Raw genomic sequence first — 20,289 nt, 5'->3', positions numbered from 1 at the left:
TGCATGAGTTTTAACTTGCAGTCAAAATATTCAAATATACAAGATTCACAGTGTTTAAGGAGAAAGAACCAAAAGCCAGTGTCTAAAAATGCAGATTGCACATATAGGATATATGATAATACTGGACCTAATAAATTATGCAGCCATTATCCTAAACATAACTCTAACCACAAAGTTCAAACCAAGTTTAAAAGAAACTGTTAAACCTGTGGAGACCTTCAGCTGATGATGGAGGCGGATGTTCAGATTTTCAGTTCTGGAGTTTAGAGAGAGCTGACAGTAAACCAACCAACCTGTGCTGTTGGTGCTTATATATTTCTGCTCTGGTGACACTGCCCTCTTTTGGTGAAACAGAGTAAGTGCAGCTTCCACAGATTGATCTCTGTGCAGAGGGACAAAGCTGAAACAACTCTGTCTGTCTTCTGTTTATGTCCCTTTTTTATTACTTTTTTTTTTTTACATGTCCTGTCCTTCCATTTTATTTAATAGCAATTTGCATGTATATTTTTCTGTCTGTCTTCTTTAAAAAGCAACAACACACAGATTAGGTTGGTCAGACTGTCCTCTGTGTCCTTCCACAGTATATATGATGTATATACAGTATAGTTGATGCCAGGAGCTGGTCTGAGTGCCACCAAAGGCTGTGAGTGACATTTGCCTTTGCTTTACCCCCTCCTTTCTTCACACACACTACACACACTACACACACACACACACACACATACAGTCCATGCTGCACAGCAACCCCCCATCCACCCACGCTGGCTATTTTCCACCCTTCCTCCCCTCCTCTTTTGTGTCTTTGTGCCTCCCTTCCAGAATAAATGTTTGATTTATGCATATGCACATTCAAACACACCCACTAATTTATAGACCTCATATCCTCGGCATCGCTGAGGAGCGCAGTGACTCTAAAAAAAATAAATCCATCTTTAAATGCTTTGAGACAAACAGGTAATGGAGGCCGGTCTCTGCATTCTGGGACCATTTTTTTATTTGGTGAAATGTAGACAACACGACTTGAATGATTAAGAGCTCTAACAGAAAATGTTTTAGTGGTTTAATAATCAACTGTGAATATTATATTTTGGTGTCAGTCCGTCAGACTGAAGTTGTTGTTTGTAGCACTCTGGCAGGAGATTATAGTACAGACAAATCACACGTCTTTGGGGTAAAAGAAGTGACTCTCACTTTCTATCAATTGAAAACTTCCTTCCTCAGATTCTTACCATGTCTATGCAACTCAGGGCTGTTAAAAAGTCATTCTGGGAAATAAAGAAATTAAATTACACAACATTGCTGCCAAACTGCGCCACACAAAGTATGAACATGAGGGAAAAAACATAATTTCCCAGATAACTGTGCATTGTGTTTTTGCAGAAGCTATTCAGTCATAAACATCCACTTTCCTCTCTTTATGTAACAAAACTTTTCAGTGCTTCAAATGTTTCAACACTAAATGCACATTATGATTATTATGAATCGTTGAGATCAGAAAAGTGACAGGTGAAAATAAATAATGTAGAATAAATGAAGTCTGTCTGCACTGTGCCTCTGTTCAGATACCACCATTAAACCACTCAGACGCTTTTTGTGTCATCGGTGCTTTCAGAAACTAGACAAACAGTTTGAACAACACTGTCTCTTTCTATGTCTCTTTCACAGATAGCCGAGACGTACGCCTTCCTGCCCAGAGAGGCGGTGACTCGTTTCCTGATGAGCTGTGGAGAGTGTCAGAAGAGGATGCACATCAGCACCACAGGACAGGACTACAAAGGTACAAACACACAACACTGCAGCAAACCTCCAAGTCAGCGAGTCCTCTCGACTCAGTTTGATCCCGAAGATGTTTTTTATGCAGCACAAACTGCAGCCAACATCTTAGTGGGATCATTCCAGTTATGATCCTGCTGCTGTTTCAATGCAGTCTTATCTCTTTGGCACAAACAAGTGATGATGGCTGTTCATTTACTATAAAGTGTATTATATTTACCCTCAATCATTTTATTTGGGTCCGAATTCTGAGCGTGAAATGCACTTTTTACTTTCTGCTTACAACTGTCCCTGTCAGTGACACAAACTGAGGCTGTGACCATAGAGTGAACTACTGACTGTCTGTTATATAGGGAGTGCAGAGTGAATGGTCTATGATGAGCATTAAAAGGGAAACTCTGCAGATATCAAAGTGTGTTTCAGTGTGTTCTAAAAAATCTGTTCTATGAAGGCCTTGTCGGGGGAAAATTCAATGAATAACCACAGGTGATGTCACTTGAGTCAATGTCGGTTTGGTCCGGAAAAGTTTGAAAATGAACAAAAATTAAATGGTGTGGAGTTAGAAAGAAGTGAGTTTATCAGACTGCTGTAGCCCGCTGCTTATCCCTGCTGCAGGCCAGAGGCTCCAGGCTACAGTAGCTGCTACTAGCATAATTGTCAGGTAACCGAGTTGTATTGTGGGTAATGCAGGCACCAGGTTTGACAAGAAGGAAGAATGTGGGAAATAAAAAAGATAATTTTTGGTTCTGCTGCGTCGATTTTGTTTTTTGGAATCAGATTCACTTTAAAATTAGCTTTATTCCCCATGTACTAGGGTTGTAACGATCCATCAATCTGGATCAATATATCGATTCAATAATCAACCGTCCAATCATCGATTCCAAGTGAAAACATTAATCCATTTCATCACCTTTAGGATATGCCTTTATTTTGAAATTCTGTGTCACCGTCAAATAGCGGCAGGTGATGGGAAACAGCCAAGAGAAGGATGATGAGGATATTATTTATTTATTTAGTGTGAAAATATTTTTGATTTTAGAGAAAATGTGGGTCAACAGACAGAGCATGTGCTGTATGTAAACAATGCTGTTATGAGATAAAAGATGATGTAATGGTATCTGACTGGCCAGGCCTCTTACTCTGCTAACTTCTTTCTTCAGCAAAGTTAGCTGCTCTGTTTCCACAATGTTTGGCTTAAAAAACATGCACGCAGGCTGAAATTCAACGGTGCTTTTCTGTTGGGCGATACAGAGACTTCAACCAACAGTGAGCAATAAAACTATAAATAATACATGTATTTGTTAAGCTACGAGTAGAGGAGAAGTCTGGTAGCTGCTAGGCTAACTTATCCAGTGTAAAAGTGCTTGAGCTAATAATGAGTGACCTGCAAAAAACAGCTGACATGCCTCTGAACCTTGACGGTTATTATTTAGCTGAATTTATACTTTATACAATACTTTTGTTAAATGACCTTGTTATTATTACTCCATGTTTTATGGCTGTTTGGGGAAGTGTTCCTTCAGTGCTTAAAGCCAGGTGTTCCTGAAGTCTTATGAAGATGATGGTTTGGGTTAAAATGGAGAAAAGAAAAAAAAATAAAAGAAATCTTCCAGAAAGGTCTTTCTGGCAGAAAGCCCCCAAAGGTTAACTTATCCCATGTGCCGTTTTATGTTTGTCAGTGGAGTCAATTAAAAGTGAACTTTACTGCACTGGAGCAGTTACACTTAGGTGTTTTTATCTTTATGGCCAAAAGCAAAAAGAAAAATGTGTGGCATCTTCTTCTGTACCCAATTGCTTTAAATGGTCAGATGATATCATCTAATATGGATTCGTGGCCCCTGAAATGCATCGAACTGAAATCGTATTGTTGCTTTGTAATATCAGCAAATATCTTATCGATGTCCAAAGAATTGATATAATATCATATTGTAATGAAACTAGTGATTTATACTCCCAGTATGTTCACACACATACAATTTGACTTTATTTTTTGCATTACTCTTAATGTACATACACAGAAATGGACATAACAACTAAGAACAAGGTCCAGAAAGCTGGACAAATGAAGGAATATATAGGACTATTATATGTGATAAAAAATATATGCTATAAATGAATAAATAAATACATACATTTATAAAACAACAACAACTAACAACAAAATTAAACGTACAGTACAGGCCAAAAGTTTGGACACACCTTCTCATTCAATGCGTTTTCTTTATTTTCATGACTATTTACATTGTAGATTCTCACTGAAGGCATCAAAACTATGAATGAACACATGTGGAGTTATGTACTTAACAAAAAAAGGTGAAATAACTGAAAACATGTTTTATATTCTAGTTTCTTCAAAATAGCCACCCTTTGCTCTGATTACTGCTTTGCACACTCTTGGCATTCTCTCCATGAGCTTCAAGAGGTAGTCACCTGAAATGGTTTTCCAACAGTCTTGAAGGAGTTCCCAGAGGTGTTTAGCACTTGTTGGCCCCTTTGCCTTCACTCTGCGGTCCAGCTCACCCCAAACCATCTTGATTGGGTTCAGGTCTGGTGACTGTGGAGGCCAGGTCATCTGCCGCAGCACTCCATCACTCTCCTTCTTGGTCAAATAGCCCTTACACAGCCTGGAGGTGTGTTTGTGGTCATTGTCCTGTTGAAAAATAAATGATCGTCCAACTAAAGGCAAACTGGATGGGATGGCATGTCGCTGCAGGATGCTGTGGTAGCCATACTGGTTCAGTGTGCCTTCAATTTTGAATAAATCCCCAACAGTGTCACCAGCAAAACACCCCCACACCATCACACCTCCTCCTCCATGCTTCACAGTGGGAACCAGGCATGTGGAATCCATCCGTTCACCTTTTCTGCGTCTCACAAAGACACGGCGGTTGGAACCAAAGATCTCAAATTTGGACTCATCAGACCAAAGCACAGATTTCCACTGGTCTAATGTCCATTCCTTGTGTTTCTTGGCCCAAACAAATCTCTTCTGCTTGTTGCCTCTCCTTAGCAGTGGTTTCCTAGCAGCTATTTGACCATGAAGGCCTGATTGGCGCAGTCTCCTCTTAACAGCTGTTCTAGAGATGGGTCTGCTGCTAGAACTCTGTGTGGCATTCATCTGGTCTCTGATCTGAGCTGCTGTTAACTTGCGATTTCTGAGGCTGGTGACTCGGATGAACTTATCCTCAGAAGCAGAGGTGACTCTTGATCTTCCTTTCCTGGGTTGGTCCTCACGTGTGCCAGTTTCGTTGTAGCGCTTGATGGTTTTTGCGACTCCACTTGGGGACACATTTAAAGTTTTTGCAATTTTCCGGACTGACTGACCTTCATTTCTTAAAGTAATGATGGCCACTCGTTTTCTTTAGTTAGCTGATTGGTTCTTGCCATAATATGAATTTTAACAGTTGTCCAATAGGGCTGTCGGCTGTGTATTAACCTGACTTCTGCACAACACAACTGATGGTCCCAACCCCATTGATAAAGCAAGAAATTCCACTAATTAACCCTGATAAGGCACACCTGTGAAGTGGAAACCATTTCAGGTGACTACCTCTTGAAGCTCATGGAGAGAATGCCAAGAGTGTGCAAAGCAGTAATCAGAGCAAAGGGTGGCTATTTTGAAGAAACTAGAATATAAAACATGTTTTCAGTTATTTCACCTTTTTTTGTTAAGTACATAACTCCACATGTGTTCATTCATAGTTTTGATGCCTTCAGTGAGAATCTACAATGTAAATAGTCATTAAAATAAAGAAAACGCATTGAATGAGAAGGTGTGTCCAAACTTTTGGCCTGTACTGTATATTAAAGCCAAGTGTTTGTTAGTTGTGAACAATATAATTTGTGAAATGAAATGAATATTGAATGGTTGGATATGTACATTTCTGTCATCGTGAGTGTGACAGTGTGATCAGAGTGCAGCAATACATCTGTGGAGCACTCTTTTAGATATTTTGCACTTTAACTGCAGCAGCCAGAGGGAAGTAAAACCACAACCAAAACTTTTCTCCATCAGAGGCCTGTGGCTGCAGAGTTCTCTCAGAACAGATAAAACAACTTTGGAAAGTATCTCAGCTGATTGACGGATGATTTTAGATCCATCACCACAGGCCTTGTCTATAAGGTAAAGCAGAGACAGTGTGTGTATCTTAGCTCACTGTAAATTCTATCAGAAAGGATTAAATGATTTTATTTGTGTTTCTTTGCGTGTTGCTTATACTTATTTTTTGCTTTTAGTTCTTCCTAATGCTGCTCTGTGAAACTAATGAGCAAACTGAAGTGTAAAATCACTGTCAAAGTCGACATGAGCAGATAAAAGAAGATGAATGATTTTAACACTGTAAAAACAGATAAATTTAGTCAGTATTTCCACTGGTGATCCTCTCTTCTCTCTCTTTCTTCATTCACTTAATTCCACTTCAGTTTAATAGAATTTAACAGTTTATATTGGCATGAAATTGAAGTGCGATACTGGCAAAGAAAAATATGAAGTCTCCTCTCGCTCTGCTGTTTTTCTTCCTCTGCATCTCCATTAAAACATGAAAGCTCAAAGGAATCCCTCCTGTCTCTCACTCTTCTTCTGCATCTTTATCATCTCTCTCTTCTATTCACCTTCTTTCCCTGAAATGTCTTTCAATTAGAGTCCTTCTCACCTTCTTTTTTCTCTCCCTTCGCTTCTCTTTCTCACATGTTTGCTCTCCCCCTCTCTTGACAAAGCCGTCAACACGTTGTCTGATTGTAAAGAAACAAAAATAAAATCCAGCAGATTCAAAAACACGCAAAGTTTTCTAAAAAAAAAAAAAAAATCCACTTCACTTGCACTGATAAAACTTTGCAGCAGTTATCTTGTTAAGCAAGATAAGTACATTTACAATTTTACAAATCACATTGTTTTATCCAGATTTATATTCCTGCGACGTAAATCTGGGTGGAAGCAGGGGTTTGTTTTTAATGAGAAATAAAGAGTGTGTGAAATATTGAATAAACACATTCTGTATCTGTTTTTAAAGCTGAAATATGCATCGTTTCTCCTCGAGATAAAAGGCGTGTTGTCACAGTGGTCCTGCCTTCCTCATGCCAACACACCTGTCAGTCATGTTGATGAGCAGCCTGTGGCCGAGCTGAGCAGCGTCTGTGAAGTCTCCACAGGATCTGAGCAAGGAGACAATTAAAGATCCAACTAATGGTCACTGATTTCTGATGTTAAGTTCCACTGTGTTTTCCTTTTTTCTGACTTACCTTCGTTCCACTAAAAATGATACTCCAAAACTAATTTAATGTAAACGGAGAGATGTAAAGTAAGAATGAGCAAACACATGTACAATGTGGAGAATTCCCTCTGTTTGTTACAGCAGTGTGTTGCTGCCATGCTAGAAAAAGAAAAAGAGATCAGAGTCATATTATAACGTAAAAAGTTTATTGTTATAACAAGATGTTTTTCCACGTTATTACGACCAGCAAATCACGTTATACACGGGTTAGACTCAGTGTGGTTTCCATGGGAACGCAGCTAGTTTAATCTAAAGTAGACTGAAAAACCACCCCCCTCAGTCACTTCATCCAAGTGCCGAGCGGACTCTCTGTGATATGTACTCCAGTAGTGTCCGTGGAGCCTTCCTGCCCCTCCAGCTGATCAATGAGAAGTGACGCTACCTCCAGAGGCTCCAACTCATTCTTCCTTTTGTGCAGCCCCATGCATTTTAAGTTAGTGTATGCATCCTTTTCACAGTATTATCCACAGCAGAGTCCCAACAATATTCCTCATTTTATTCGTTCTCCACTCGCTGTTCATATTTCAAACATGAGTTTTACCTTATAACAACATGTTATAATAGGAGATAATTTATGATATAATAAGATAAATTATATATTGTTTTAAAAAGAAATGTTTCTTATTACAACATGATGAGTTTGTATGTTGTAATAACATGAAAATATCTTGATGATGACATGAAAAACATCTTGTTATAACAATTAACTTTTAATGTTATATCATGACACTGATCTGTTTTTCTCTTTGTGGCATGACAGCAAATATGCTGTCGTAATTTGTGAATGTGAGTTGCTCATGAGTATTTCTGCTGTCAGGAAAGACATCACACAGCCTGCATTTATGATCCCACAACCTAAAGAAGCCAAACAAAACTTAAAGGAGTACTTCACTGATTTGACATTGAAATATGACGAATCAATGCAGCAGATCCAGAGATAGGGTCTTTTTTATTTCCACAAATTCATCTTCCTTGTCAAAACCTGGAGCCTACATTACCCACAGTGCAACTTATGATTCAGTTATGTATGTTAATAGCAGCTAATGTAGCCTGTAGCCTCCATCCTGCAGCAGGATGGGTAGCAGGCTCCAAAGGTCTGGTAAACCCACTCGTCGTCTTTCTAACCTCCAGATTTTTATCAGTTTTAAACATGTAGTCTTCAGCTGATGCTAACTCACGTGACATCACTTGAGGACGTTTATCAGACTTCACATATGCAGACCTGTAAACATACTTTGGCGTGTAAAGCCTCCTACAGACTGTGAGAATTTAGCAATCTTTTAAGTTTAGTGCAGCTACACTGTGCGACATGGATCTACTGTAATAAACTTGGGTACGACATCAAGTTTGATGTCTGCAGACTGTACGATGACAGCGCCTACTGAATCACAGGCTACGATGTTCAATGCAATAGCTTCCCATACTGAGTGCACGAGGATGCTGCACGGGTTATTACTTCTCCAGCTGTGAAGCACAACATAGAGGGTTTGCTAGAGTAACTCTGCCTCTATTTCCTTCCATGCTTCATCCGTCTTTACGCGATCATGGTCAGAGCTGGAGGACACATCATACAGACAAGGCTTCTGCTGCCACATCTCCACACGGTTTTCCTGTTTGCTGGAATTCCACACATTTATTTTAGGGCATTTTGCCTCCATTACGAGCTGCTATCTGTCTGTTTGTTTGGGTTTAGCTCCAGTGTTTGATTTCATGCTGCATTTCTATTTCTAAATTTCTGACACTGTCAGAATTTTATCCCAGGCTGTGTTTAATAGTCAGACTGTGACAACGGCCATCCTTGGGCCTGCTCTTTGTGCGACGTACTGTAGGACAACCATTTTAGAGCCAAGACCAAAGATATCACCACACTTCTTTCACGTTCGACATCTTTTGTCTGTGACAGCCCAAAATCGCACAGTGTATACCAGGCTTAAAATCTGAGTACTTTCCCCTTTTAGATTTGGTTTACATTTTGTCAAGTCCATCTAAAACAACACTCAGATGTTTTTTTCGCTGACAGGAAGAAGAGATCTCTTCCTGACTAAGGATAGACCGATACATCGGCCGGCCGATATATCAGGCCGATATTTGAGTTTTTTACTTGTATCGGCATCGGCCGATACGCGCATGGGTTCGCGGATTTATTTTTCCCTGGCATGATTTACAGACAGGCATCCACGGGCAGCTCTGTGTTGCCGGAAGACCCTGCAGCGCACATGCAGTGAATCCTACTGTGTACAGTAGTTGTTGTTTTATTTATGCTTCAGCTTAAATATTTGTTTATTTTATAAAGACATTACTGGAAGATTTAAGAGCACTGAACTCTTTTTTTATTTGAATGTATAATAATAATAATAATATTCTACCTGTTCTACCTCAACTTTCCATCTTGTTTTAGTATTTTTTTTACTGTTCAATAAATGTTTCTTATTTTAAACTTGAGACCTGTAATATTTGTTATCATTGTGTCATTTTTTTTGATGTAAACTGAGGGAACAAAAGCAGTATCGGCCCCAAATATCGGCTCAAGAAAATCGGCAGTCCATAATTGGTCATCGGCTCACCTGGTGATGGAAAAAAATCGGTATCGGCATTGGCCCTAAAAAATCCATATCGGTCTATCCCTATTCCTGACAGGATTCCAGTTTCAGAGATCAAATGTACAGTCCTTGTTCTGTGCAAAAATATATTTCAAAATTCAAACTATCACAAAAGTTCAGCAGTCTGATTAATCTAAATTAAGAGTAGTATCTTCTTGCTCCTTCTTCAAAACTCCCTTTTTGTTTTACTGTCCCTCTGCTGTAGCTCAGCAAGGTATCGCTGTCCAGCCTTTGTTGTTTGTTTGTTTGTTTGTCTTTTAAAATTTAGAGCATAGTTTTTGAATGTAAGAAGCAAGGACTAACCTGTTCATTAAGGATATCTTTAAGGCCAGTATGAAGAGAAAACCCCAATTACTGCAATGTACACATGGCATGTGAGTATTGTTTTAAGACTAACTAAAAAAAAAACAGGCAAACCTGTCCTTTGAGGAGCAACCAGACTCTGACATGTGTCGTTTGTAATAACAGGAATATGGAATGTATGGAAATATAACATTTAATGATGCCCTCAGTCCTTCAACAGGAAATATTGTCAGAGTATCTGAGCTTGGACATTTTTAGCTGCCAGCTGAAAGACAAGATGCTGACATCCATTTTACATTCCTCCCCATCCCCTCCTCTGCCAACCCTCTGCCCACCCGCCATTATATATTTTCTACAACTACTGGCACCCTGAAGGCCCCCCCCTCCCCATCTTTCTCCACACTCCCATCCCTTCCTCATCCCACCCCCTCCTGCTACCCATCCTTCCATCCCCCCCCTCCAGCTTGTTCATCTCTCTGTTTTCTCTCCTCCATGCCTCCCACCCACCATCTCGCTTCCAGCTCTTCTTCTCTTTGCCATTATCCCCCTCTACGCTGCTCCAAGCTTCCTGTCCCATCCCTGTATCCCTCGTCGCCCCATTCTCCTTTCCTTTCCTTTATCGCCTTCTCTACCCGTCCTCATACCCTCCATCCATCCTTCCATCCTTCCTTCACTCCACTCCCCCCCCAGGTTTTTCCTCCACGTCCCTCATTAAACAGAGGAGTCATTGGAGTGTCCTGTCTCTCTCCTCAATTAGCCAAATTAATGGCTTTTAACAAAGAAAATGGCCCAGGAAACGAGCTCATTTTCCACAGAGTCGGGGGGGGAGAGGGAGAAAGAACCAGCGCTGCTGGGAGGGGCTGGAGGGGAAATCTGAAGTACAGGGTATAAAGAGACAGAGTGAAATGTAGAAGAAGAAGAAATAATACGAGTCTGAGCAGAGGAAGACAAAAGGAGGTGTAGAAGATGAGAGGTGAGAGGGGAGTCCTGGCAGGGAGAAGTTGCCTTCAAATGTCACTACATGTACCCCAAACCAGATTGAGACAGAAGCCTCGATGCTGCTGACATCATGGAGTCAGTCCTCTATGTGAAAAATGTCAAAGCTGTTGTTTAAAAAAAAAAAAAAAAAAACGTGAGGAAGAAACTTTTGAACTCCCCCTTTTTTTTTTTTTTTTTAACATGAATTAAAGCGAACCAGTTGAACCAGTGGATCAGCTGATCACTGATTGAAAAAAAAGAAAAGGTAAAATTACAAAATGAAAAATGAAGATATGATGTTTCCACAGGACATAATGGAAGATATTTAATTAGAAGATGAAATAAGCTGTGCAAACAATCGAACACACACACACACACACACATGCAGAGTAATGACAGCAGCCGTGATACTTCAGCTCAGTGTGTGTGTGTGTGTGTGTGTTGCCTTCACTGGATGCCACTCAGAGAGCGAGAGCAGCTAATTGCCTTCCGACCCTGTGGGGGTTCGGCCTCTCCCCGACACATGCGCACACACGCGCGCGCACACACACATGTGCACACACACACACACGACCTCAGCCCTCTTTATCGCTACGCTGAAGTGACTCCCACTAAAGTTCAGCTGTGAATTATTAAATGCAATTAATCAGCGTGGACCAGGGCCATGTTTCATTGACACAGGCAGCAGGCTCACTGTGTGAGTGTGAGCGTGTCTCTGTGTGTGTGTGTGTGTGTGTGTGTGTGTGTGTGTGTGTGTGGGGAATGCATGTGAGCGTAGGTTAGTGAGAGAGTTTTCTTTCCTTTAGGTAGAAAAATAAAAAATCAGCCTTCTCGTAACAAAATTGCAACTCAAGTGTGTCTGAATTTGCAGCACAGTGTCAGTGTTATCTCAATTTATTCTGTACATATTTATCACATGTCACCTCGTCCCAAAAGAGTGATCAATCTTCTGTTCTGTTTTTCCTTTTTAACGAGTTTTTTTAGGAAGTCTTGTTTATCCAAATCAAAGTCCAAGGATAGACGGTGTTGCTTGCAGTGCAGATTGTAAAACCTTTTGAGTAATTTTAAGATGTGTAAATAAAATAAACTTGACTTAAACTGTTTAAGGCAGAGCAAAGTTAAAAGGACATAAGCTGAATACCAACAGTCCATTAATCTTAAGCTTAATTTTTGTGTTAAGTGCATAATTTACTGTGCACATTCTTTGCGTGCTGAGGTTTTTATGGTTTTTGTCTTGTTACAGATCTGAAGATGTTCCTCAGGTTTAAGGGACAGTTCACCCTGAAATCAAAAAACAATATATTTCCTCTTACCTGTTCTGCTGTTCATCAGTCTAGATTGTTTTGATGTGAGTTGCAGAGTGTTGGAGGTCTCATCCATAGAGATGTCTGCCTTCTCCCCAGTATAATAGAACTAGATGGCACTCAGCTTGTGGAGCTCAAAGTGCCAAGAAAATAATTTGGAAAAACTCAACATCAGTGTCTCTTTCCAGAAATCGTGACCTGGTTACTCAAGATAATCCACAGACCTTGTCGTGAGCAGTTTCATGTAGGAACTATTTTCTTTCTACCAAAATACACATGCCTGCTGTATCAAAGCATAACAAGAAGTGTGCATCTACTCATGGATGAGAGGCTTGTGCTTGTTACAGTGCGAGATGTAACATAAACAGCGTCCTCCTCAGCTAGATGAGCTAGCAGTGGATGTACACTTCCCTCTGCGTAGTGATACGGTTGTCAGGTCCAGAAATCATGACCCAAGCAGTTTCATGTCTGGACTGTTTTCTTTATCCCAACTACTCCCATCAACCGTGTCAACACACAGAAGGAAGTGTGCATCTACTCATGAGCTAGAGGCTCGTGCTCATGACAATGCGAGATGTGACACAAACAGCGTCCTCCTCGGCTGTGATGTCAGCTAGCTCAGTGATGCTAGATGAGCTAGCAGTGGATGTACACTTCCCTCTGCGTAGTGATACGATTGTCTGGTCCAGGAATCATGACACAAGCAGTTTCGTGTCTGGACTATTTTCTTTATCCCAACTACTCCCATCAACCATGTCAACACACAGAAGGAAGTGTGCATCTACTCATGAGCTTGAGGCTTGTGCTCATTACAGTGCGAGATGTAAACATTATGTTAGCGTCCTCCTTGACTGTGCTGTAACGTTAGCTAGCTCAGTGGTGCTAGATGAGCTAGCAGTAGATGCATGTTTCCTTCTGCGTGGTGATACGGTTGGCAGGTGTAGTTCAGTAGAAAGAAAATAGTTCCTTCATGAAACTGCTCACAACAAGGTCTGTGGATTATCTTGAGTAGCCGGGTCATGATTTTTAGAAAGAGACATTGCTGTTGAGTTTTTCAAGAAAAATTTTTTTTGGCACTTTGAGCACCACAAGCTGAGTGCTGTCTTGTTCCTTTATACTGGAGAGAAGGCAGACATCTCTACGGCTGATATCTCAAACACTCTGCAACTCACACCGAAACCAGCTAGACTGATAAACCGCACTACAGGTAAGACTTTTTCAGTTACTCGTAAATGCCTGCAGTCATTTCTAATTTGTTGGCTCAGTTTGCATTATGAATAAACAACTTTAAACACACTTAATGTGAACCTCCAGTGTTCTAATGAGCATAGCAGCCTTTCTCTTACAAACCATTCCCAAAGTAAGCATATTTAAACCCATAGTTCCTGCTCATACAACACTACTACTCTCATTTTGAGCAGTAAAAATATTTGTAACACATCTGTCTCGTTATTTAGTTTTACGCATTTATAAGAAAATATCCTGTCCAAGATCATTGTTGTCCTGTCCGATCAGGGGTCTGGAGCCTCATGTTGAAGACCACGTGGCAGCTTTGTGTCACATAATCAGTCAGTTATCACACTCTGTCCCTCTCTGGAGAATACACACACTCTCTCTTTCTTCTCTTTCTCCCGTCCTCCTACAAGACTATCAATCACCAATCAATGATGACAGTCCTGTCTATTCTGCTAAGCCTTATTGATCTCATGCCCCGTAATCATGTCCATTCTGTAGATGCTCCAGACGTTAGACACGTCCTTTACGAGGTCAGGAGATTAATGACTGGAAGCAGAGGAGAGGAGTGTGGGTAATTGAGAGATAGTGTGGTTTATTGTGTGCTTTTATTTGGTGTTTTCTTTCTCTCCTTATACAACCCCGATTCCAAAAAATATTTTGACACAGTGTAAAACCAAAGACTGCACTGATTTGCTCATCCTGCTGGACCCATATTCAGTTGAATACAGTATAAAGACATATAATGTTCAGACTGATCAACTTTACTCTTTTTGTACTACTGTAATCGATTGAATTTAGGCAAGTTTTATGAAGTCAGGGTTGTAAGTGAGCTCTGTGAAGCAGAGAGAAGCTCCTGAAGTGAGCATTTGGACAGAGAAAGAAATGTATACCTTTAGTTTATGTTATAACTCTGCATCTCTTCACTCTCTCAAATCAAGTCAGCTTTATTTATATCGACCATTAGCACAAAATAAAAATTTGCGTTAAGGGGGGCTTCACAATCTGCACAGCACATCATTTTCTGCCCTTAGACCCTCGATCAGATAAGGAGAAACACATTTAAATATGGAAACAAACTGGGAAAAACCTCAGGAAGGATTCATCTCCCTGGATGGACAGACATGCAACAATGTCGTGTGTACCAAATAGACCAATAAGCAAAATTACTGTACGGACAATCAGGATGACTAAATTAAAGACATGTACGAAGACTATGGATCCAGGAGGATGTGAGGTGACTTCCAGGTGTTGCTGAACAGACCTGAGCCACACGGCCTCTTCTCAACCACAGACACCTGGAATGAGGACACAACACCCAAACACACACACAAACAAATGATAGGCAGCTAACAGAAAGTTGAGACTTGAAGCTGAGTTCTAAGTTTGGATTTAAAAGCCTTAACAGAGTCAGACTGTTTCTCTTTGTCTGTGTTGCTCTCCAGCTCTAGAGGGTCCTCTAGTGTTGGCTCTCTGACAAAGCATGCTAACAGACATCAGCATTAACAGTCGGTGGGTTTCAAAGACGACCAGCCAGCTTTCACAGATGAGATTGTTATTATACATGCAGTGCATTTAGGGAATTATGAAAAGCTACGAATTGTAAAGTCATTATAGAACATTTTGAAAAGCTGAAATTGAGGAGGTGATAATGAAATAAAGATCTTACAACACAGCAGCACTGCAGGAAATACTATTTTTTCCTTGAGGCTTTGATAGCTTTTGATTCAGGTGATAGTCTGTGGTGTGTAGAGACAGAGACAAAGGGATCTTTGTCTCTGTGGTAACAGAGACAAAGATCCCTCTGAGCAACAGTTTAATACGAATAGAAGAAACCAGCATTGGTAAAAGTAACAGCAACAGGAAGCTTAACATCAAAATATGTGCAGATTTAAATAGAAACTGTTTCCTTCTGAACTATCAAGTGCACAATACTTCCTCTAACAAGCTGGAATAACAGGCAACATGCTGCTTTAGCAAAGCTCTTCTTGAAACTTCACAACTGAAACAGAAGCTTAGACTAAGTTCAAAATGAAAATAAACTGAGTCACACTGGAATTTTTTGTACCGTTTTGTATGTATATCATGTGTCAAAGTGCAAACAAAAAAGCATCAAATTAGACCCCATAGGTTCCAAAGGTCCAGGCTAATTATTTACATATTAATTATTAATGTTTGTTTATTAATTGGCCTCCGGCCTCTTGTCACAGGCCTCCAGGCAAAGCAAGGTAGGTATCCCCAGTCTGGGGTCAGCACTATTGTGACTGGATCATTATCAGCTGAATATACTAAGGACTGAGACATCACAGTTTAAACCTCTTCAGTCTTATCACTGGGAGGACCCAAAGAAAAACAGACTAACTCAATATTTAGAGCCCAGTTGCACCGCTGTGGTTCAATAATGATCGAGGATCACTGACGCTTTCCTGGACTGAAAAACAGACTCAAAATACAAGTATACACATTATTCTCCCCTGTCATGGAACAATGACAACATTTACATGCCCCTATTCTGAACAAGACAATATTCCTACATGAAAATGAACATTCCACTAATACTCATGTTTACATGTAGCTGTTTATAGTCTGAGTATTGTGCCCTAACATGTCGTTTATCATGTCAAAATCTAAAAAGTGAAACTTGCTTGTGCCATTTTGCATCTTTGCATCAAAGTAGGATTTTTTTCAGACTTGTTGCACTGGTTGCTTACTCGTTGTACTCTGCGAACACAGTCTTCTGTGCAGGCATCTCTATCCCAGCCTTGTAAACTTTTGGTTAGTTGGTTTGTGTACAACATCTCTGACAACACACAGAGCTGACCATAAACAGGCAAGAGGCTGTGTGTCGCAAATTGGGGTATGAACTGCAGTTAAGACGCATATTCTCAATGTGCTGTATACATGTCCAAAGAATACTATTAAAACCTGGATAATACCAGCATATGCCATCATATCTTTATTAGAAAATGCTAAATTTGGAAAAAGGCCTAATATTAGTGTGCATGTAAACGTAACAGAATTCCCAGTTTGAACCCGGGCTGGGGGGGCCCTTCTGTGTGAAGTCTGAATATTCTCCCTGTGTCAGCGTGGGTTTCCTCCAGGTGCTCCAGCTTCCTCCCACAGTCCAAAGACATGCAGGTTAACTGGTGACTCTAAATTGTCCGTAGGTGTGAATGTGAGTGTGAATGGTTGTCTGTCTCTATGTGTCAGCCCTGTGATAGTCTGGTGACCTGTCCAGGGTGAACCCTGCCTCTCGCCTATTGTCAGCTGGGATAGGCTCCAGCTCCCTCACAACCTCTAACAGGATAAGTGGTTACGGAAATATTTTACCTACTGCAACTGCTGCAAATGTTCATAATGTGTTCATATCTGTCACTAATACTATCACACTGCACTGTGCTTTCCGCAGGTCTGGTTCGTGACTACACTGTATTTTGTTATCTCGAAGCACTTCACCTATTCATGTTGTTAAAAACTAAGGTTGAGTATTTTGCATATTCCAATTTGCCAATAACTGCTGCAGAGCCTCCCACGCTCCCTGCGAGCATCCTGTGCGGTGCAAAGCAGGACGTGCTGTGAAAGAACCTCCTTTTTCCCCCTGTGATGTAAACACAGCATCACAGGTAAAAATCAGGGGGCAGATCTTTGTCACTGCTTGATGTTTGTCTTTTCTCTTGTCCTCTCCAGAGAACGACAGGCCGAGCTCCCTGGTGCTGGAGGTGATAGACTACAACATGCCTCTCACCACCACCTACATGAAACACATGAAGCTGCAGTGCATGAGCAACAACAAGGTACGTGAGGTCACTGCGACGGAGCTGCATGTGCGAGGCTGCGGTGTCACGTTGTTTCTGAATTTGTTTTTGTCTGTGCTGTCAGACAGAATATGTTTGTTTCTGTGCGCCCTGAGACCACGGGAATCTCCCCCAGAGTGGATCATACAGTAAAGCTTGACAAACCAGCAGGTTCGTTTGTACGCTCGAGTATTGAGCACAGGCGTGTAGGAGGAAACCAGGAGGCCCACTAATGCCTTGCTTAGGAAGAAAACTCCCACACACCGTCGTGCAATTAAAACACTGTAATGAGAAAAAAATGTGATTGTTTCAGTCTGACAGTCGTGGAGGTCAGTGGACCAAAACCATTTCTTCTTATTAAGAATGTGACCGTGCTGTTTGTTTATTCTCTGCACAGAATGAATATTTATCTGTAAACTAATTTATGCTGGCTTCCAAAGATGTGAACAAATGACCTGAGAAACGGTTAGACAAGTTTTCTCATGTCTCAGAATCAAAAAGGTTTCTGATGGATACAGAATAGTTTTTTCATTCAACCATTTGGCACTCGTTCATTATCAATTAATTTCCATTTTTAAAATTATGAGTCATTTAAACATTTAATCTACAAAATGCAAGAAAAATAATAATGCCCAACACAAGTTCATATCTTCAAACAGCATGTGTGTTTTGTAATGTCACAGTGCGATGACACAGTTTGGTCAGGTTCAGGGACAAATCATGGTTCTGGGTTAAAACAAGTACTTAACTGAAGTTAGGTGATGATGTTGGGGTGATGATAACACCTTATAATGTGTAGGGAATGGTCGTGGTCAAGAAGACAAGTCAACTTTGTTGCTTCCTTGAACAACCCCCTGGCAAAGTCCCATGTTTTGTCGACCCATCCATCCACCCTGACCTCCACCCTAGGTAGACTTTGAGGCTCTGTTACAATCACACTCCTTTTCCTTTGCTCCAGACCACAGACTGTGTATAAAGATGGACACTGCATCTCCTCTGCCTCCTACTGAACACAAATAAAGCCAAATTATTCTGGATATGGGCGCTGCCATCTTGCATTGTTGACATAATTTGGACCCAGAATATGTGCCGTAGCAATCTGGAATTTGTTCCAAGTCTGACTCCACGAAATCTAGTTTGTTTTACCTTTCTTCTCAACCCATGGCTCTCTTTCTGCCATCTTCTTACAAGTTCTGCCAGCAAAGTCTCAAAACGATGCACGGTGACTCGCTGTTTTCAACTCACGCTGTTACTTCTGTTTGGACTTTGGGGGGAGGGGCCAAGCACAGCCACTTGGAAGGGGTGCGCTTGATTTACCAAATAAAAGACAAAACGGGAACAACATTTGTAGACTTGTCATGTGGCACAAAATCATTTTATCTCGATAACCTTGTTTTGAAAACTGAGGGAAGCCATAATCGTCATTGAAAATAAAATCCTCACCAGAACCAAGAATCTAGAAGCTATGGTTGATTGTTTCTGTCATCTCTCGCCCGACTTCGTTCAGTCCTGGAGGTCTAACAGTGTTGTATCTGGAGGGAAACTCTGTTAGAACAGCTGGAAGAGTTCTGAGATTGTGAGGAAAATCAGCTTCTTCGTCTTTCGTGGATCAGTGCCGTGCATGCTCGGCAAGGTATTTCAGCGGTGTGTGTGTGGGTGTGGGGATTGGTATATTCCATATTGTTCCCAATTACCACCACCACCACTCCACCCTGCACCACTGTGACTATCAGTACCACGCACTCACTGTCAGTCAAATTCCCTGTGTGTGTGCGCATGAGTGTGTGTGTGGCTGTGTATGTGTATGTGTGTGTGTCTAGATAACGACTGGGCGAACAGAGGGTTGTGCTCGTTCCAATTAAGCCAGGCCCCTGAGCGTTGAGTTAATTAGCTGAGGAGAGCGAGAGACACTGAAGTGCCAATTTACACTGGAATGCCAATATATCTGCCTGTCTGTCTGTCTGTCCAACAGACACACACACACACACACACACACACACACACATACACACATACACATACTCAGAGCATATATATGTTAAAACACACATACATCTATGGCCCTCTTCTGGCCTTTTTCAGAGTCCCTCTACAGTCCACTACTTCGTCATGTAACGTATTCCTGCCTTTACCACCTTATTGACAAGTCAGCTTCTTCTTAGATTAAAAAATGTTCTACCTCCAACTCACAGTAGATGGGTGAAAGATACTTTCTGTCTGTTAGACTAAAGAAACTTAGATATTCCTAATCGACTATATCAAAGAAGTGGACGTAACCAAGTCTGAAAAGTGAAGCGGAAAAGCCTAAAACCAGTCTGCACGGGTCCATTTTTGAAAAACCTGCACCCGCCAGCACCCATAAAGCTCAGTACCAGAACCAACTCGTTACCCACGTCATGTCTAAGTCAAAGCTGCACCTGTGATTGAATGCACACAGGCTACAGTCACTCACATTGAGATGGGTTCTCCGTTCTTGAATTACAAATCAAGCAGAGGAGACATCTCTTTCTCTGACTGCGCTTGAAACATTTTAGCATGCTCCTTCCAACACCATAAAACCTCTGAAGGATCCTTCTTGGGTGTCTTGAACTCCATGTAGGCTGCCACCTCATCCTCGGGCTGCAAAGTTTTATCGCTTAAGTCCTCCATGTCGCTGACAGATGTGACGACAGGGTCAAAGGTTCAACCTGTGTCACTGACTTTTTAAAATAAAAGCAACTGCAGCCTGATAATAGTGATTTAGATGTCAAAATATTACACATATACTGCACATCTTTTTCATTGTTTAATTCTGAAAAATAATTAATTTTTAAATAATTTTGTTTTCACTTGCTGCCCGCCTGTGTGTACTTCATTTTCAGCTGAGCCCATGCCTGTACCCTTGAACTTATATGTATTTTTTTTTCACCCATTACACAGCTTTTTGCTGGTTATCTGTGGGGTACCCCCCCAGTACCTGACCTGGTGCAGTACCTTAAACCTGCATTCTTTCTAATGGCCAGCAGAGGGTGGTTCCACTGGTTTAGGGCAGCAT

General features: G+C 41.0%; 1 protein-coding gene across 1 annotated transcript in view; it reads left to right on the top strand.

Annotated features, from left to right (window-relative positions):
• LOC117257646 (nucleolar protein 4-like) overlaps positions 1 to 20,289 on the top strand; it is a 241,050-nt gene that overhangs the window by 61,660 nt on the left and 159,101 nt on the right. Inside the window, exons 3-4 of the mRNA XM_033627884.2 lie at positions 1,666 to 1,777; positions 17,149 to 17,255. Coding sequence (XP_033483775.2) covers positions 1,666 to 1,777; positions 17,149 to 17,255 — 219 coding nt within the window. The remainder of the gene's footprint in view (positions 1 to 1,665; positions 1,778 to 17,148; positions 17,256 to 20,289) is intronic.

The sequence above is a fragment of the Epinephelus lanceolatus genome, chromosome 8, assembly GCF_041903045.1.
Source record: "Epinephelus lanceolatus isolate andai-2023 chromosome 8, ASM4190304v1, whole genome shotgun sequence".
NCBI classification, from domain to species: Eukaryota; Metazoa; Chordata; class Actinopteri; order Perciformes; family Serranidae; genus Epinephelus; species Epinephelus lanceolatus.
This window is presented reverse-complemented; position numbering and strand designations above follow the sequence as displayed.